The sequence below is a fragment of the Pristiophorus japonicus genome, chromosome 16 (genome assembly GCF_044704955.1).
Source record: "Pristiophorus japonicus isolate sPriJap1 chromosome 16, sPriJap1.hap1, whole genome shotgun sequence".
Lineage (NCBI taxonomy): Eukaryota > Metazoa > Chordata > Chondrichthyes > Pristiophoridae > Pristiophorus > Pristiophorus japonicus.
The window spans coordinates 25,784,956-25,803,410 of record NC_091992.1 but is presented as its reverse complement, the minus strand read 5'-3'; the positions used below and the strand labels follow the sequence as shown (position 1 = coordinate 25,803,410).

At 43.9% G+C, this 18,455-nt stretch overlaps 1 protein-coding gene across 2 annotated transcripts in view; it reads right to left on the bottom strand.

The window, feature by feature from the left end:
* Positions 1-848: 848 nt before the first annotated feature.
* rab34b (RAB34, member RAS oncogene family b) overlaps positions 849-18,455 on the bottom strand; it is a 59,606-nt gene continuing 41,999 nt past the window's right edge. For both annotated transcript variants that reach the window (XM_070857147.1, XM_070857146.1), the window contains 4 exons: positions 12,148-12,229; positions 10,401-10,491; positions 6,195-6,302; positions 849-4,699 (listed from right to left, as the gene is read on the bottom strand). In XM_070857147.1, the coding sequence (XP_070713248.1) occupies positions 4,632-4,699; positions 6,195-6,302; positions 10,401-10,491; positions 12,148-12,229 (349 nt within the window). In that variant the 3' untranslated portion in view covers positions 849-4,631. The remainder of the gene's footprint in view (positions 4,700-6,194; positions 6,303-10,400; positions 10,492-12,147; positions 12,230-18,455) is intronic.

Below are 18,455 nucleotides of genomic sequence, written 5' to 3'. Positions count from 1 at the left end.
TAAAATATCCCATGGCACTTCACGAATAGGGGTTTCTCCCAATATCCTGACCAATATTTCTCCTTCAGCCAAGAACACTAAAATCAGATTATCTGGCCGTTCATCCATTTGCTGTTTACAGAACCTTGATGTGCACAAATTATGCATGCGCAGCTATGCTAGGTCAACATACATCGGGCCACTTCTAACTTTAAATGTTTTCTTCACTTTAATTTATTTTTAAAAAGATGAACCTATGTCCCAGAATGCCACAGTTGCTTATATTTCTGCTGCGGACTGTGTTCTGTGTCATCATGTGAAATACCATTATGATACACGTTTGTGGTTATGGGATTGGCTCCAAGCATAGAAGGCAGCTAATCCAATGATAGCTCAAGAAATCCATGGAAAGGTTGGCCTCTGATAATGTTGATTTCTGAAGCTTGCATCTTTGACCTTTGAAAGGGCGGCTGATGACAGAACTATGCGTCTGTACTTTATGACATTTCCCTGAAGTAAAACCACCTTGAACTCAGCGTCAGAGAAACATTTGAGAACAATCCAGAGCTACTCATCCATCATTTTTTATTTTCTCCCTCCCTCTCTGCGGGGTGAAGCAGCGAGCTTTTGATCATTTTTCATCCCACAAGCCAGGAAAAATTCTTTTTAAGATACTACTTGAGATCCTACAGTGCTGTTTGTGGATTTACATGGTTTGAAGTCTTACCTCTTGCTGCTCCTGTTGCTGATCATGACTGGAAATGGAGCTCGTGTTCTCTCCCAGTTTATGCTGTCTGCTCTAAACCTATAACAGTTCACACTCTGTATAGGTCTCAGGCTTCAAAGTAGTTTCACTCTTGACTAGATGGCTTTTACAATAGTGAAAACAGCTTTATTGCAGGAACATTTATCATTCTACAGTAAAGTGAAAAAACTGGTGGACATAAAGCTGCAGAGTATAAAAAATATGATCACAATAATGAATATACATACACAGAAAATGATTTATCAACCATGATAACCACAAACATGGAGTTTTATCAATAGGTTTGCATTTGATACTGTGCAAGATTGTCATAGAACTAACCAGCGGCCTTTTTACCTCACTTTATCCCAAAGTTTTCATAGCTGGCTTAATGTGTTTTGGTTTTCATATGGATGGCTTGAATTCCCAAATGCTTACTCCTCTCACAACAGACAAACGCATCCAAATCTCAACATTAGTGATCTTCTCTTCTAAATACAAGGCATCTGCATGAAATTTCACTGGCCTTAACTCATTCTGAATGCATTTGTTACAGCTGTCATGCAGCGTGATTTCAACCTTTCTCGATCAGTGACACTTTTAAAACTGGTTGACTGAATTATCAATAATCATTCCTTATTTCTGCATTCTTTATTTCCATTTATTAATCTTCCTAAATGGACGGCAGATTAACAGTTGTATGACTGATGGATTTAAATGTGTAAATCAAAAAATAGGTGTGTGTAGATGTTTAACCCCTAAACTTATTTTAAGCAGGAGGAAGAATTTAGATACAAAATTGTACTGCAAATGTTCATTTTACAAAGAAAGGCTGTTTAGGTCACTCTGATGAAGTGATAACCCCCACTATGGGGGTAGATTTTACCTGTTGACGGGGGAGGGAGGTGGGGGAATGGGTAGAAATGGTTCGGCCGCCCATTCTATACCCCACCCCAATCATCCTTTCTATTGAGGTCAATGATGAGGAAAATCAGGCATGGTATATAAGGAGGGGAGAGCAGTTTTCTGACCCCACCAAAGGTTAAAATTTGCCCCCACGTAATAACAAGGATTTAATACATTTTTTGACATGAGCACAAATGAATAAAGTGAATCCCTTTCGTTAAAAATAATTCTACGCTGCGACAAGCAAGTTTTTTTATGTACAGTAGATTCAATTATAAGAAATGTTCTGTAGGTTTTCTCATAAGTATAGACACATGGGGCGTATTTTCCTCTGAATTTAATGTTAAAGAAGCATTATTTTATTAAACTGATATTATAAACCAAAGACATTTGAGTAACATAATAACTTTCCTCATAAAGTATCCCTTTAGATGGCTTGTTCCACTGTTTATCTAGAGCTAGGCATCAAATGGGATGGTACAGTGCCACTGTAAGAAGACATTCACACATCCTTAGGGCATCCTAAACACTTAACAACCAACACATTGCTTTTTTAAGTGTGCTCACCAATGTTATATCACCAAACATGACAGGCAATTTGGGTAAGTGAGGATTACAGGCCGGAGAACATGGCAGGTTGGGAGCAGGTTATTGCGGCAGCCAGATGAAGGAAGGGGATTGAAATACAACAAAAAATAACAACTAGCATTTATAGAGCACCTTTCATGGCCTGAGAACGTCTCAAAGTACTTCACAGCCAAAAAGGAGAAACGTACCTAAATAATCCCATGAAAAAAAAGTAAAGAAAAAACAACCCTGTTACTGAGTTGTGGTCCTAATTCGATCTGCACATCACTTTTCATTGCAAATGACAGAAATAAGGGTGTGAGATGTACGATGGAACAGAATGTGGAGAGCCATTGAGCAACCTTTGCTCTCCATTAATGCATAGAATGTTGGTGATGCTGACAATGGCGAGGTCCAGGCCACATGCTGTCCTGACTGCGGAGGAATGTATCTTCCTGACCAGCAGTATCAAGGGATGTAAAAGGGGACATTTTTTTGGGGAGGTGGTGGGGGCGGGAAGGGTGTCTGCACCCAGGCACACTGGCTCGCCTGGGCACAGAAAACATCGGAATATGAAACAGGTCAGAGCCTGTAAAGGAACCCGCACGATTTTTTGATATTCACTATGCCCACGGGGTCCAGTGAGCCTGCACACAAAATGACCCCTAATAGACCATGGAAACATTAGCTGTTCTGTATCTTTTATTAGCATAATACTGAACTACTAACTGCACAGATACAATAGATTAGGGTGAAAGAATGTAAGAAGCTGCTGAAGGCAATGGGTTAAACCATAAAGCCAAATAAATCCAGGTTAGATTTGAATGACGTGTACTGAAAGAATAACACTATGTTGGACTGTTTTCAACCAGTTGCTCTTATCCCTTTTACAAGTATGAATTTGTTCTATTTGCCTTCGTCAAACAAACCACAGTCTATACAATCTATGTTTATTTTAAGTTTCCGCTGTCAGACTGTGAAGTTTCATGGACAGTCTCAATTTCTGGAACATTTAGTGACACCAAGCACCTGAAAAGCCACCAAGATATTTACTGAAGAACTATTTTCACTTTAGAAGATTCAGAAGATAGAAGATCTGATTGTTAAATTTTTGTTAGGCAAGTGTATTACAGTTCTAGGACTAAGGCAGGCAGATGGAGTTAAGATACAGATCAGTCATGATCTAATTGAAAAGTGGAACAGGCTCGAGGGGCACAATGGCCTACCCCTGTTCCTATGGTGGCAACTTTCCTGGTCTTTGTTTCAGTATGGCCATAACTTGATGGGACAGAAATCGTCAAATGGGTCAGAGATCCATAACAGTGGATCTCCACCCATATTGTCTGTGCTTCGAGCAAGTGTCCCCTGAGCCAAATTTACCCCTCTGTCTGTTGCAAAAGGTCATCTCATACATATAAAAGAGAAAGGAAATATCTTGCATTTCTAGACCGATAATCATGCAGTTGAATCATCGCAGAATTATTTACACAATGAATTTGGATTGGCTTGGTTATGCTGACTGGCTTGTGGGTCCGATTATGGTGTTGAAAAGCATGTAAAAGATGTCCTAGCATGGTAACAGAGTCCCCTTAACACATGAACACTGCAGCTTCTCACATTTGCGCTGAGTACATACAAACATCACCAGACTTTGGTTCAGTTATAGGACTGGGAATATTATTGATTTGTGATGCTGTGTGCAATCCTCTCGAGTTTCTGCAAGCTGTTAAAAATGGGCCTGACTTTCCAGGTCCTGCACTGAGGGCTCTTGGATTGCCCGGGTGCGGCAAATGCAGGAAAATTAGGTGGGGCACAGCTCGTGCCTACAGGGAAGCCCACCCAATTTTCCATCCATTAATGTAAGTGGACAGAAAATTGAATGTCCTTTAACAGCGTGTGGTACTACTTGCCCGGTCTTCCTGCAGTTGTGCCCCAGGTACAAAACCAGGAAAAATCTACCGAGATGTATTTTGGTGGACACCACACTCGCCTTGTAACTTCGATTTCAGACCGTTGCTCTTTAATTTTTGTTTTGGAGAGGTGATGGCTTCGGTTGAGTATATTATGCGAGATACAAAATCACCGACAATGGTTTCCTTCCTGGTTCTGGCACTGAGTCCAACCTAGTTGGCAGCACAGTGAGTTTCAGCACATCGCAACATTACTTATCCATTCACAATTATAACGTGACATGGGATTGACATATGTGACCAAGGCTTGACAGCAATTTCTTGGAGATATTCTCAAGCAGACAGGGTTCCTTGCATGACACTTGCTTGATTGTCATTTTGTCGTCCTTTAACATTTTTTTTTTGCACTGCGCAGGTGATCAGTAAGTGGCTGGTGACTTTGCTTTGCTGCTGAGAGAAATCTTTGGTTAAAAATTGAATGTAGTGCAACATGTAACCTCTGACGTTGGCAGTGCGGCTCACGGTCACTGACAGCAGTTGGGTTTGGATTTCCTCGCATTGCTAAACGGGTTTTTGTCATTGTTGTTGATGCCTGCAGAGAAAAAACATATTTGTAAAGAATACCGTTGCAAGATTATACACCATTCATGCTTATTATACTTTATTATAATAAATTCAGAGGTATTTTAAGAGCAGAATTAGTACGTACAACTTCTGTAATTTTCCCTCCCCTGTATCCCGATCAGATTTTCTCTACTCTCTCACCGGGTCCCATTTTAAGTGCTCTCCCGCCTAGCTTGGAAATGGTGGGTTTTTTTTAATATCCGCTCATGGAATGTGAGCGTCGCTGGCAAGGCCAGCATTTATTGCCCGTGCCTAATTGGCCATGAGAAAGTGTTGGTGAGCCACATTCTTGAACCGCTGCAGTCCGTGTGGTAAAGGTGCTCCCACAGTGCTGTTAGGGAGGGAGTTCTGGGAATTTTGACCCAGCGATGATGGCCGATATATTTCCAAGTCAGGATGGTGTGTGACTTTTGTGACTTTTGGGAACTTGGAGGTGGCGGTGTTCCCACTTAACACCTTATTTAACTTTGTCTGCCACCATCTTGGGTATGTTCTGGCCTGTTTCAGCTGGGACGTCGCTTGTAATATGTAAATTGGGTTCCTGTGACATACATCAGACCCTGATTACAATTTTGAGGTAGAAATGAGCAAAACATATGTCACCACCTCTGCTGCCCCCTCCCCCATACTACCCCCCCACCCCCACTGCCTACCCCATAACCCCCGCCCCCACCCCAGCCAAGGTCTGATTGTCAGCCGGCCGATTTTCCGCCCTCCCCAGCCAGCGCGCTGCCTCGGAGGTCCAGTTTGACACCCACAGCTCGCTGGATGGAAGTAGATGAAGCCTGTGCCACAAAATGGCTGCGGCCTCACGATGGTAACAACGGGTGAGCACGCCAACTGTCCATTTTATACCTCAAGTAAAGAGCGGCCCCATTGGGTGTAATTTTCACCTTCACCACTTTGACATTAAACTAGCAGAGCCCATCGAACTTGGCAAATTTTTATTTCCATTGAAATAAAAAAAATATATATTTGTAGAATGGGAGTGCGATCCAGGATAACGCCCAGGCTCTGAAGTTTAAAATGCCCCCCACTGACTCACGCTGGGTAATGGTTCCACACCCAGCTTGATTTACGTTTTAATCAGTTATTGTCTCCCTCCCCATGCCCTTCCACTGTCAGCACACTATCTCATTGTGCTCGTCGACAGGGTGACCTGTTCTTATCTCTACGAAGTGTCACTATCTGTTGGGAGGTGTATAGAGCCCCACGTGAAATTGACTGCTCATTTAAATTTTGCTTGCCTAGGTGGCTTGCCTCACCTCTGACGACCCAGCCAAGATCAGGAACTCATGGTGCGGGGATCAATAGCATCTTTTAAAATAGATATTTCAATCAGCTCCTCCCCATCCCCAAATGAATGTCCTGTCATTGACTGCAGCCACCCCGACAACTGCTGTGAGCTGATTGGCTATTACTGAATTAGGAGTGATGTTGTATTTTATTAACAGAATACTTACGAACAACATCCCCAATCTTTCTGGGACCAGTCTTTTCGAGCTCAGCCAGTACATTGGCTTCAAAGGTCAAGGATGCAACCCTGAAGAAGAACTCCTTTACATTCTCTCCTAATGACAAGGAAGAAGAATGTGTTAGCATTCGGTCGAAGGGCCACAACACATTCTACTGTTAGCTTGTTTTATTGAAGTGTAACTTTCTCCAAGGGCGCGGCAACATGTTAATGCCATGGGGGAGCGGGGCATGTACCCAATCGGTGTGGAGAGCTGCCAAGTGGCGAAGGCCAGGCACTTGCCCCTTAGACCAGGAGAGAAACAGAAAGACCAATCACCATTGGCAATCTCACACAGCGCCTAATGCAGAGCTCAGAAGTTCCATATGGATGACGTCTAGAAGCTGGTCACTTGCCTTGTTGGGTCAGGAACGATGTGCTGCCCAGGGACACCCACAAAGAAAACAAAATGAAACGCTCACAAACATGTAACTGCCCACAATACAATGGCATAAGAACACAGGAGCAGGAGTAGGCCATTCGGCCCCTCGAGCCTGCTCCACCTTTCAAAAAGATCATGGCTGACCTTCTACCTCGACTCCACTTTCCTGCACTATCCCCATATGCCTTTACTCCCTTAATATCCAAAAATCTATCGATCTCTGTCTTGAATATACTCAACGACTGAGCCTCCACAGCCCTCTGAATTCCAAAGATTCACCACCCTCTGAGTGAAGAAATTTCTTCTCATCTCAGTCCTAAATTGCCGACCCCTTATTCTGAGACTGTGACCCCTGGTTCTAGACTCCCCAGCCAGGGACAATATCCTCCCTGCATCTACCCTGTCAAGCCATGTAAGAATTCTGTCTAAAGCGCATATCCCAATATTCTCCTGCACAATGGTTACACTCTAAATACCAGCACAACAACAATGAGTAGAGAGGAAAGTACCTAACTTAAACTTGGAAATGCAACTTTTATTTTGTAAAAATCACAAAACCGTAACAGACTCTTTAATGAAAATGCTGGTATTTTGTGAGGAAACCCTTTCACTGACCCTGTATTTCCTTAAGAACCTATTACATCTCAAACTTTTCCAGTTCTGACGAAGGGTCACTGACCTGAAACGTTAACCCTGATTCTCTTCACAGATGTTGCCTGACTTGCTGAGTATTTCCAGCAGTTTCTGTTTGTATTTCAGATTCCAGCATGTGCAGTATTTTGTTTTTGTAATAACGTTGGATTCAACTCATTTCAGTTTTGGTATGCTAATAATATGAACTCTATAAAGTAAACTGTTTACCTCAAGTGTTTAGTAGATCCTACTTGAGATGTTAGGCTGATTGTAAAAAAAATTAAGCTCCAGAATTCCAATGTACTGAAACATGGTTGAAGAGCACCACCTATTGGAATTGTTCAGCAGGTGCAATGGCTCAGCCTTTACAACAACAACTTACATAGTCAGCAGGAAATTCCTCGGGGATTCTTCCGACAGAACTCTGTAACCAGCAGAAACCTCGTTTACACGGTTTATCCCGAGTTTCCACTGAAGTTACAGTGGCCGATTGGGAGGCAGTCCCGAGCAAATTGCCAGCGAACGCCTTTACTGTAGTGTCAGCCGCGGCTCAGTGGGTAGCACACTCGCCTCTGAGTCAGAAGGTTCTGAGTTCAAGTCCCACTCCAGGGACCTGAAAACAAAAATCTAGGCTGAGGGAGTGCTGCACTGTTGGAGGTGCCATCTTTTGGATGAGACGTTAAACCGAGGCCGCGTCTGCCCTCTCGAGTGGGCGTAAGAGGTCCCATGGCACTATTTCGAAGAAGAGCAGGGAGCAAATATTTATCCCTTAATCAACATAACAAAAACAGATTATCTGTTCATTATCACATTGCAGCTTGTGGGTGCTTGCTGTGCGCAAATTGGCTACTGCGTTTTCCACATCACAACAGTGACTACATTCCAAAAGTACTTAATTGGTTGTAAAGTGCTTTGAGAGGTCTGGTGGTCATGAAAGGCATTATATAAATGCAAGTCTTTCTTTTTTTGAGGCATGCAAAGGCATAAAGAACATAAGAAATAAGAGCAGGAGTAGGCCATACAGCCCCTCGAGCCTGCTCCACCATTCAATAAGATCATGGCTGATCATCCACCTCAACTCCACTTTCCCGCCTGATCTCCATATCCCTTGATTCCCCTAGACTCCAAAAATCTATCTATCTAAGTCTTAAATATATTCAGAGATTCAGCATCCACAACCCTCTGGGGCAGAGAATTCCAAAGATTCACAACCCTCTGAGTGAAGAAATTCCATCTCATCTCTGCCTTAAATGGCCTACCCCTTTATCCTGAGACTGTGCCCCCTAGTTCTAGACACTCCAGCCAGGGGAAACAACCTCTCAGCATCTACCTTGTCAATCCCCTTCAGAATCTTGTATGTTGCAATGAGATCACCTCTCATTCTTCTAAACTCCAGAGATTATAGGCCCATTCTACACAATCTCTCCTCATAGGACAGCCCTCTTATCCCAGAAATCAATCTAGTGAAGCCCCATTGCACTGCCTCCAAGGCAAGTACATCCTTCCTTAGACAAGGAGGCCAAAACTGTGCACAGTACTCCAGGTGTGGTCTCACCAAGGCCCTGTACAATTGTAGCAAGTCTTCGTTACCCTCTTACAATAAAGGATAACATGCCATTTGCCTTCCTTATTGCTTGCTGTACCTGCATGCTAGCTTTCTGTGTTTCTTGCACAAGGACACCCAAATCTCTCTGAACACCAACATTTAAACGTTTCTCACCATTTAAAAAAGAATCTGTTTTTTAATTCTTCCTGCCAAATTTCTCTACATTATACTATACTGCCCACTCACTTAGTCTATCTATATCCCTTTGCAGACACTTTGTGTTCTCCTCACAGCTTACTGTCCCACCTAGCTTTGTATCATCAGCAAACTTAGATACATTACACTCGGTCTCTTCATCTGGGTCATAAATATAGATTGTAAATAGCTGAGGCCCCAGCATTGATCCACTAGTTACAGCCTGCCAACCTGAAAAAGACCGGTTTATCCCTACTCTCTGTTTTCTGTCCTTTAACCAATCTTCTATCCATGCTAATACATTATCTCCAAACCCATGAGCCCTTATCTTGTGTAATAACCTTTTATGTGGCACCTTATAGAATGCCTTTTGGAAATCCAAATATACTACATCCACTGGTTCCTCTACTGAGCAGAAATTGGGAGAAAAGTTATGATAGATGATGGAAAATCTGCTCACAGAGATATGTTTTGAGAAGGCGTTGGAAATCTTGGAGAGATGTATCGAGATGGAGGTTTAAGAAGAGAATTCCAAAGTGCTGGGACATTGTGATGAAAGCCATGCTATTGATGGTGGATCAGGGGGAGGGAGGGGAACATATAATACTCGGAGAATGTGAGCTGGGAGCTAGGGCTGGAAGAGATTGGAAAAGGCCATGGTGTGATCTGTAAATGGAGTTCAAATTTGTCACTGTTATATATTGCTTCCGGAAAAATGGGTATTTGTTCAATAAACACACGTGCACACGCCCGCCAGAAGCACGTGTAAGATATTTGGCATGATCGCCCCCACAATTTCATGTCCACTCATTCTCATTTCAATTTCTACTACTAGCCCTATATTGTCCAAATGTTATCATCTAAAACAGGTGGGTCTCAATCCCATCAGGGATTGAACCTTGCACACGATATCTAGTTCCCTCTTCCTCCCAAAGTTTATGAAACTACAAGTAAACTTGAAGAAATGTGGTCAATCCCACAACGTTTACTTTGAAATTAAAAAGGTTGCAATCTCATTTTTTAAATTACATGTAAAAATAAGACTGCAGTCGAAAGGTTAAAGGTGTCACTGGGGGCGGGGTGGGGGGTGATTTTGGGAAATAGTGTAAGCACAGCAACATTTGATCAGCTGCCCATTATACATCTCTCCCGATTGTACTTTTCATTGGAAGTGAAATTTGGGAGAGGCATATAACATGTGGCAGATCCGATATCGCCTCGGTTACACTATGGCCCAAAGCTAAAGTTACCCCCACTGAGTCTAAAACTAGGGAATGGCCCCTTCTCCAGTATTGTAATTAACTAGTTTTACAAAGAAATGGCCAGTATTAGAGAGTGTACATAACAGAACTATTGCTTTTTTTCAGAATGAAACTAAACTAAACTCACTTTATACTCACCTGTTAGAGAAGACAATGCCCAATATTCAGCTTTTATTTCCTTGGCAATTTTGATGGCATCTTTCTCGATCAGGTTGTACTGGGCGGGAGACTGCAAAGAACAATGAATGATCTATTGTGTAAATGGTATGAACAAAACACGGCCTAAATTCTACTGCAGCACTTTCAGCAAGCAGAGTCAGAGGGTCACAGGGGGTCAGTTTTATCCCTGGTGGGAATGCGGCCTAGCGAGTGGTCGGACCCACTGGGAGGCTCGGCCGATTCTAAGTGCAGGGCCTCATTAGCATGCCTCGTCCCGACTTCCTGATCAACAGGGCTGGGAATTCCATGGGAAGCAACTGCCCGGCTGTTAAAGTTGTGTGTCTGGGGACGTGTAGGAACGTTGCTTGACACAAGCTTAGTGTGAATTGGGAGAGAGGTGGGGGTGGGGTGGGACAAAGCCTCGAGGAGGGGAGGCCCAAGGTTTCCTTGTGGGGCCTGAAGGACCACTCCTGCTCCTCCCGGCCCAACACACGCTTAAAGTAATTCTGAATTATTACTTTAAATAAATAAGGCAGGATCACAGGACTAAAAGTTAGAAATGTAAATTTGTGAAAATAAATAAAGATCAAAAACTAGAAGGAACATCTTCACACAAAAGGAGACACACGAGGGGTGGTGGAAATATAGAACTCCAAAGGCTGCAGATGATGGGTTAATTGAAACTTTCAAGACTGGGTATTAGAACTTGCTTTGTGTCAGGTATCCCATCATTTCTCTCGGTCATTGTCCCATTAGGATATGCTAACATTGGAGACTTGTCGGGACAATGGGAGCAGCAACTAGCAGACAGGTCGGCTACATCCCACGTGAGCTGCGAGTATCAGGGATTGGTCAGGGAAGCACCCAAGCAGTATCACATAAACTATCTGGGATTGTCTAGGTCATCCTGTTCCTTTTGTAATGTTAAGGCCGGATGTCAGGTTAAACTGATTAACAGCTTAAACCATCAAGAGGGCCATTATATCAAGTCTGGAGGTTTGGTGAGAAGGAACCTCGCTTCAAAAACATTCTGGGCATCATGTGATTTGACTCACAATTAAAGGGGAGGGTGCTTTGAGGATGCCTGGAAGGGTTTTTGAACATGTGACAGATGGGTAAAAAGAGGGAAACAAAAGAATGGGTAGCAGCCTTCTTGTAGTTAGAGCTCACAGGACGGGCGGAAGTTCAACACCTATAGAAGTCAAGCTTGATCACCTTGGTTCTGCAGGAAACCAGGTTATCTGAGTCTATTGTATAATCGCAATAGTTATTATACTGTTGGTGTCTGAGTAATAAATTTGCATTTGGACAATACACTCGAGCCTGAACCATAAGGAAACATTTAACTGAGTTTAAAGAAATTTCCTTACACTGAGAGGGATAGATTTTTGTTTAGTAAGGATATCAAGGGATATAGAAACATAGAAACATAGAAAATAGGTGCAGGAGTAGGCCATTCGGCCCTTCGAACCTGCACCGCCATTCAATAAGATCATGGCTGATGATGGATATGATCAAAAGGCGGGTAAATGAAGTTGAGGTACAAATCAGTCATGATCCCACTGAATGGCGGAACGGGCTGAAGGAGCTGAATGACCTACTCCTGTTCCTAGAGCATGTGAAATCTTAACTTTCATAATTTATGCTCTGGAGTGCAGGAATTGAATGCAATTAGCTCTCAGTATTCGAATAAATTGTCTGCCGACGAGAGCCATTTGCTACTTACACTAAGGTCCTTCTTTGTCCCAACTAAGAACAACAGTACGGAGGTAGGGTCATTTTCTTTAAGGGCATCTTTTAACCATTGTCTGAGGAAAGAGGAGCACAGAAACAATTATTAAAAGTATGCAGGTGACAATAGTTAGAGCTGCTAATAACTATGCTCCATTGCTGAAGTTGAGCTTTTATTCAGAAGGCTAATTTGATGTGCGTAAGATTTGGATCACAGGTCACACACAATCAGGGTAGACATAGTAGACATACAACCATGACAAAGAGTTGGTATTAGTCCCGATCAGATGGTGGCACGAACAGCTCTTCTCTGCACCATCTGTCCTGAAAAGTTCTTCAGATTTCTCTTTTATTCTCTTTTTAGGGGTGGGCCTGGCATAAATTAATAAACACGACCATTTAACCTATGATGTGTCAAGTTCTTTGTCTCAACTCCTAGTGAAACCCTCCTCTCCACATGTCTTTCCTGTTTATACTTTCTGAAGGCCCATCTCTCCTGTCCTGATCCTCCCAAGGTTGGAGTCAGACATGCCATTCTTGGCCTTCAGACGCTTGTTATCAGTTATTTATGTTCACGCTGATCAAGTAGCTTTAGCTATAGTACCATGGGATGAATCATTAAATGTTGTAACATCCGTAGGTCGTCAAAAACAGAAGCAAATTCTAAACATCAATTCAGTTATTCTAACACCAGTCTGAAGAGACTTTTTTGTCTCAAGTTATTTCTTCCAATCCACGATTTCTTCCATGTGTTAAAATATTTGTTATTATGTTATATCTTTTATTTCTGTGCAAACTATGTGTTATTCTGCATTAAAACAAAATTCTGCCAAAAGGTGTTTGAATATTCCACACATTTTAACAAGAAGTATCAAGGAGCAAGGAAATGAAAAGGTGTGTTAGGTGCGATGCTAGAGGTGCCAGTGAACGATCCATTGACACATGGCCACATAATCCACCTCGAAACCACTAAAGTGCCAAAACTTGGGGTATGAAATCCAACCATCAGATCTGTGGACCCTGCGGCCTACTACTGCTGTGTCCCAGTTGTTCATGGCGTATCTCTGGGGGGTGGGTCATCCATCTCCCATGAAGAAGCACACTGGATGGCAGCCGACCTTACTGCCTCAGAGTCATTTAAATATAAGAGATGGAGTTTAGCTGTCAGGATTGCAAGGCCTGGTGCAGGTGGAGATCCATGTTGCCTCTGTGCTGCCTGCAAAAGCTAAGTTATGCGTTCTGATGAAGGATCATCGACCTGAAACATTAACTCTGTTTCTCTCTCCACAGATGCTGCCTGACCCACTGAAAATTTCCTGCATTTTCTGTTTTTATTTATGCTAAATTATGGGGTCTCCTCTTCCACCTGTGCAAGGCCATGCTCCATTAACACTTGCACAGGCCCAGTTGCAAAACAAAAATTGCCCCCCAGCCCGTTCCATCCCTCTCCCCAACTTTTGTCTGAAGCTGAATCACATTGTTCGCAAACCTTGTGTCATACTTGACCCTGAAATGAGCTTTCGACCACATATCCGCAGTATACTAAGACCACCTATTTCCACCTCTGCAACATCGTCCGTCTCCGCCTGTGCCTCAGCTCATCTACTGCTGAAACCCTCATCCATGCCTTTGTTACCTCTAGACTTGTCATCCTTTAAGACGCTCCTTAAAACCTACCTCTTTGACCAAGCTTTTGGTCACGTGGTTCGGTGTCAAATTTTTTGACTCAAAAGACTCCTGTGAAGCGCCATTGGACATTTTACTATATTAAAGGCGCTATATAAACACAAGTTGTTGTTGTTGTTGTTCCCCCGACTGCTGTAAGAAGAACCCTGGACACCAGAGTCTAATCGGCACCCTGTGTGTCAGGATACAAACGCAAGATGTACTTTGGAGGATGAATGTCCCTGATTTACATGTATTTTCTATACACATCTGTCCACAAAGAGGCAAGTGTAACCTCCACCACCAGAAATAGCTGGCAGAAAATGGAGGGGGGGGGAGGGGCAGTGCAAGGAAGTGGGGACTGTAGCGGACGGAATGCCCCCCAATGTTTTCTGATCTCACCTGATGTCTTTGATGTCTTGTTCAACTCGAGACAAGACTTCAGTGCCACTTATTGGGTTGGAGTGGATCAGGTTTGCAAATCCAGCTCCTGGGGCAGGGTAAAACAAGATTCTTGCCTTGTTGACAACACCACCAACAAACCAACAGGAAATGTACGTGGTAGTTGTGAATTTGGAGACACAATCGACCTTTTGTTTAAACTCCTAATGGCCTCCCTGTTCGCTTCCTGACCCCATCAATGGATAAAAGCGGTAATTAGCAGGACATAAATCAAGCCCCTGGTGGTTTACCTTTGGTGTAACTTTCACCTTTAAAGCACAGCAGAGGACAGGAGAGGACTCAATCGCTGCATGCATAATCCCTTATTAATGAAGTTATGTGAAAATGACATTACAGTTGTTTTTCTTTCTCTATTTCCTTCCTTTTCCTGTTTTAACATTTACTTTTCTTCCCTTTGTTTTGAGGGGAAGGCGCCTACACTATCAAAAAAAGAACCTGTATTGATATTATATCATCATAGGCAGTCCCTCAGAGTCAAGGATAACTTGCTTCCACACTAGAAATGCATTCTCAGGTGACTGAAGAGTCCAATGTGGGTGTAGTGGGAATTTTTAGAAATCCTGCTCTATGCATTCTAGGGATGTTGAAATGATCAAGTAAAGTCTGCCGAGAGATAGTGTAAAATTAGCCAAGATGTCTGCTGACATTGAGCCATGGAGAAAGGAGAAGTAGGACAAAGTACGGGCGCAGTGCAAAACAGATGTATGCATGCTTTTCGCTGACAAGGAAGAACCGAATGCCCTAAACGCTGACCTCAGGATCCCATGTACCTTATTGTGGCCTGTTTTTCTTCTTCCATTGTAACCACAATGATGCACGTGCTTATGGTTTGTGAGCTTAAATATGGAACGGCCAGGACCAGCCGGTGAGTTCGGTGGCACTGATCTCCGACTTGGCCAAGTCTCTGTATACGTATAACAAACTTGTGTGTTTTTCACTTGAGCAGATGGGTGTCTGAGTCATATTCTTTAAATATAGATTGCGCCCCAACAGCAGGAATTACAGTCTCTGTCACAGGTGGGGAGACGGTGGTTGAAGGAACGGGTGGTTGGGGTGCCTGGGTTGCCGTGCGCTCCTTCCGCTTGTCTACACTTGGCTTCAGCTTGCTCGCGGCAAAGAGACTCGAGGTGTTCAACGCCTTCCCGGATGCTTTTCCTCCACTTTGGACGGTCTTGGGCCAGGGACTTCCAGGTGTCGATGGGGATGTTGCACTTTTTCAAGAAGGTTTTGAGGGTGTCCTTGAAGCATTTCTTCTGCCCACCTCGTGCTCTATTGCCACCTCGGAGCTCCGAGTAGAGCGCTTGTTTTGGAAGTCTCGTATTAGGCAAGCGGACAATGTGGCTCATCCAGTGGAGCTGGTCGAGCGTGGTCAGTGCTTCGATACTGGGGATGTTGGCCTGAGCAAGAACATTGACGTTGGTGCGTCTATCCAGTCAATGGATTTGCAGGATCTTGTGGAAGCAGTATTGGTGGTACTTCTCCAGTGTTTTGAGGTGCCTGTTGTACATAGTCCATGTCTCTGAGCCATATAGGAGGGTCGGTATCACCACTGCTCTGTAGACCATGAGCTTGGTGCCGGGTTTGAGGTCCTGGTCTTCAAACATTCTGTTCCTCAGGCGACCGAAGGCTGCACTGGCACACTGAAGGCGGTGTTGGACCTCATTGTCGATATCTGCCCTTGTTGACAGTAGGCTCCCGAGGTATGGAAAATGGTCCACGTTGTCCAAGGCTGCACTGTGGATTTTGATAATCGGGGGGGCAGTGCTGTGTGACGGGGGCAGGTTGGTAGAGGTCACGGGAATGTGGGAAGGGAGGACCGAGAGATAATCACTATCACTAGGGGGGTAGTGCTGGACAGGCTAATGGGACTCAAGGTAGACAAGTCCCCTAGTCCTGATGAAATGTATCCCAGGGTATTAAAAGAGATGGCAGAAGTTATATCAGATGCATTCATTACAATCTACCAAAATTCTCTGGACTCTGGGGAGGTACCAGCAGATTGGAAAGCAGCTAATGTAATGCCTCTGTTTAAAAAAGCGGCAGACAAAAGGCAGGTAACTATAGGCCGGTTAGTTTAACATCTGTAGTGGGGAAAATGCTTGAAGCTATCATTAAGGAAGAAATAGCGGGACATCTAGATAGGAATAGTGCAATCAAGCAGACGCAACATGGATTCATGAAGGGGAAATCATGTTTAACTAATTTACTGGAATTCTTTGAGGATATAACGAGCATGGTGGATAGAGGTGTACCGATGGATGTGGTGTATTTAGATTTCCAAAAGGCATTCGATAAGGTGCCACACAAAAGGTTACTGCAGAAGATAAAGGTACGTGGAGTCAGAGGAAATGTATTAGCATGGATCGAGAATTGGCTGGCTAACAGAAAGCAGAGAGTCGGGATAAATGGGTCCTTTTCGGGTTGGAAATCGGTGGTTAGTGGTGTGCCACAGGGATCGGTGCTGGGACCATAACTGTTTACAATATACATAGATGACCTGGCAGACGGGAAAGAGTGTAGTGTAACAAAATTTGCAGATGACACAAAGATTAGTGGGAAAGCGGGTTGTGTAGAGGACACAGAGAGGCTGCAAAGAGATTTAGATAGGTTAAGCGAATGGGCTAAGGTTTGGCAGATGGAATACAATGTCGGAAAATGTGAGGTCATCCACCTTGGGGAAAAAAACAGTAAAAGGGAATATTATTTGAATGGGGAGAAATTACAACATGCTACGGTGCAGAGGGACCTGGGGGTCCTTGTGCATGAATCCCAAAAAGTTCGTTTGCAGATACAGCAGGTAATCAGGAAGGCGAATGGAATGTTGGCCTTCATTGCGAGAGGGATGGAGTACAAAAGCAGGGAGGTCCTGCTGCAACTGTACAGGGTATTGGTGAGGCCGCACCTGGAGTACTGTGTGCAGTTTTGGTCACCTTACTTAAGGAAGGAAAAACTAGCTTTGGAGGGGGCACAGAGACGATTCACTAGGCTGATACCGGAGATGAGGGGGTTACCTTATGATGATAGACTGAGTAGACTGGGTCTTTACTCGTTGGAGTTCAGAAGGATGAGGGGTGATCTTATAGAAACATTTAAAATAATGAAAGGGATAGTCAAGATAGAGGCAGAGAGGTTGTTTCCACTGGTCAGGGAGACTAGAACTAGGGGGCACAGCCTCAAAATACGGGGGAGCCAATTTAAAACCGAGTTGAGAAGGAATTTCTTCTCCCAGAGGGTTGTGAATCTGTGGAATTCTCTTCCCAAGGAAGCAGTTGAGGCTAGCTCATTGAATGTATTCAAATCACAGATAGATAGATTTTTAACCAATAGGGAATTAAGGGTTACGGGGAGCGGGCAGGTAAGTGGAGCTGAGTTCACGGCCAGATCAGCCATGATCTTGTTGAGTGGCGGAGCAGGCTCGAGGGGCTAGATGGCCTACTCCTGTTCCTAATTCTTATGTTCTTATGTTCTTTGACTTACGGATGTTTAGTATAAGGCCCATGCTCTCGTACGCCTCGGTGAAGGTGTTGACGATGGCTTGGAGTTCGGCCTCCGAGTATGCACAGACGCAAGCATCGTCTGCGTACTGTAATTCGATGACGGAGGATAGGACGACTTTGGATCTGGCCTGGAGGTGGCGGAGATTGAACAGATTCCTGTTTGTCCTGTAATTTAGCTCCACTCCAGCGGGGAGCTTGCTGAGGGTGAGATGTAGCATTGCAGCAAGGAAGATTGAGAAGAGCATTGGTGCGATGACACAGCCTTGCTTAACCCCGGTCCAGATGTGGATTGGGTCTGTGGTGGATCTGTTGGTCAGGATCACAGCTTGCATGTCATCGTGGAGCAGGCGGAGGATGGTGACAAACTTTTGAGGGCAGCCAAATTTGAGGAGGACGCTCCATAATCCCTCATGGTTGACAGTATCAAAGGCTCTTGTGAGGATAAATAAGGCCATGTACAAGGGTTGGTGCTGTTCCCTGCATCTGCCGCGGGGTGAAGATCATGTCCAATGTGCCCCTTAGTGGGCAGAATCTGCATTGGGACTTTGAGAGGAAGGCTCCTACTCTATCAAAAAAAACTTGCGTTGATATAGCGCCTTTCACGACCCCCAGGATGTCACGCGGCGCTTTACAGGCAATGAAGTACTTTTGAAATGTAGTCACTATTGTATTGCTCCAT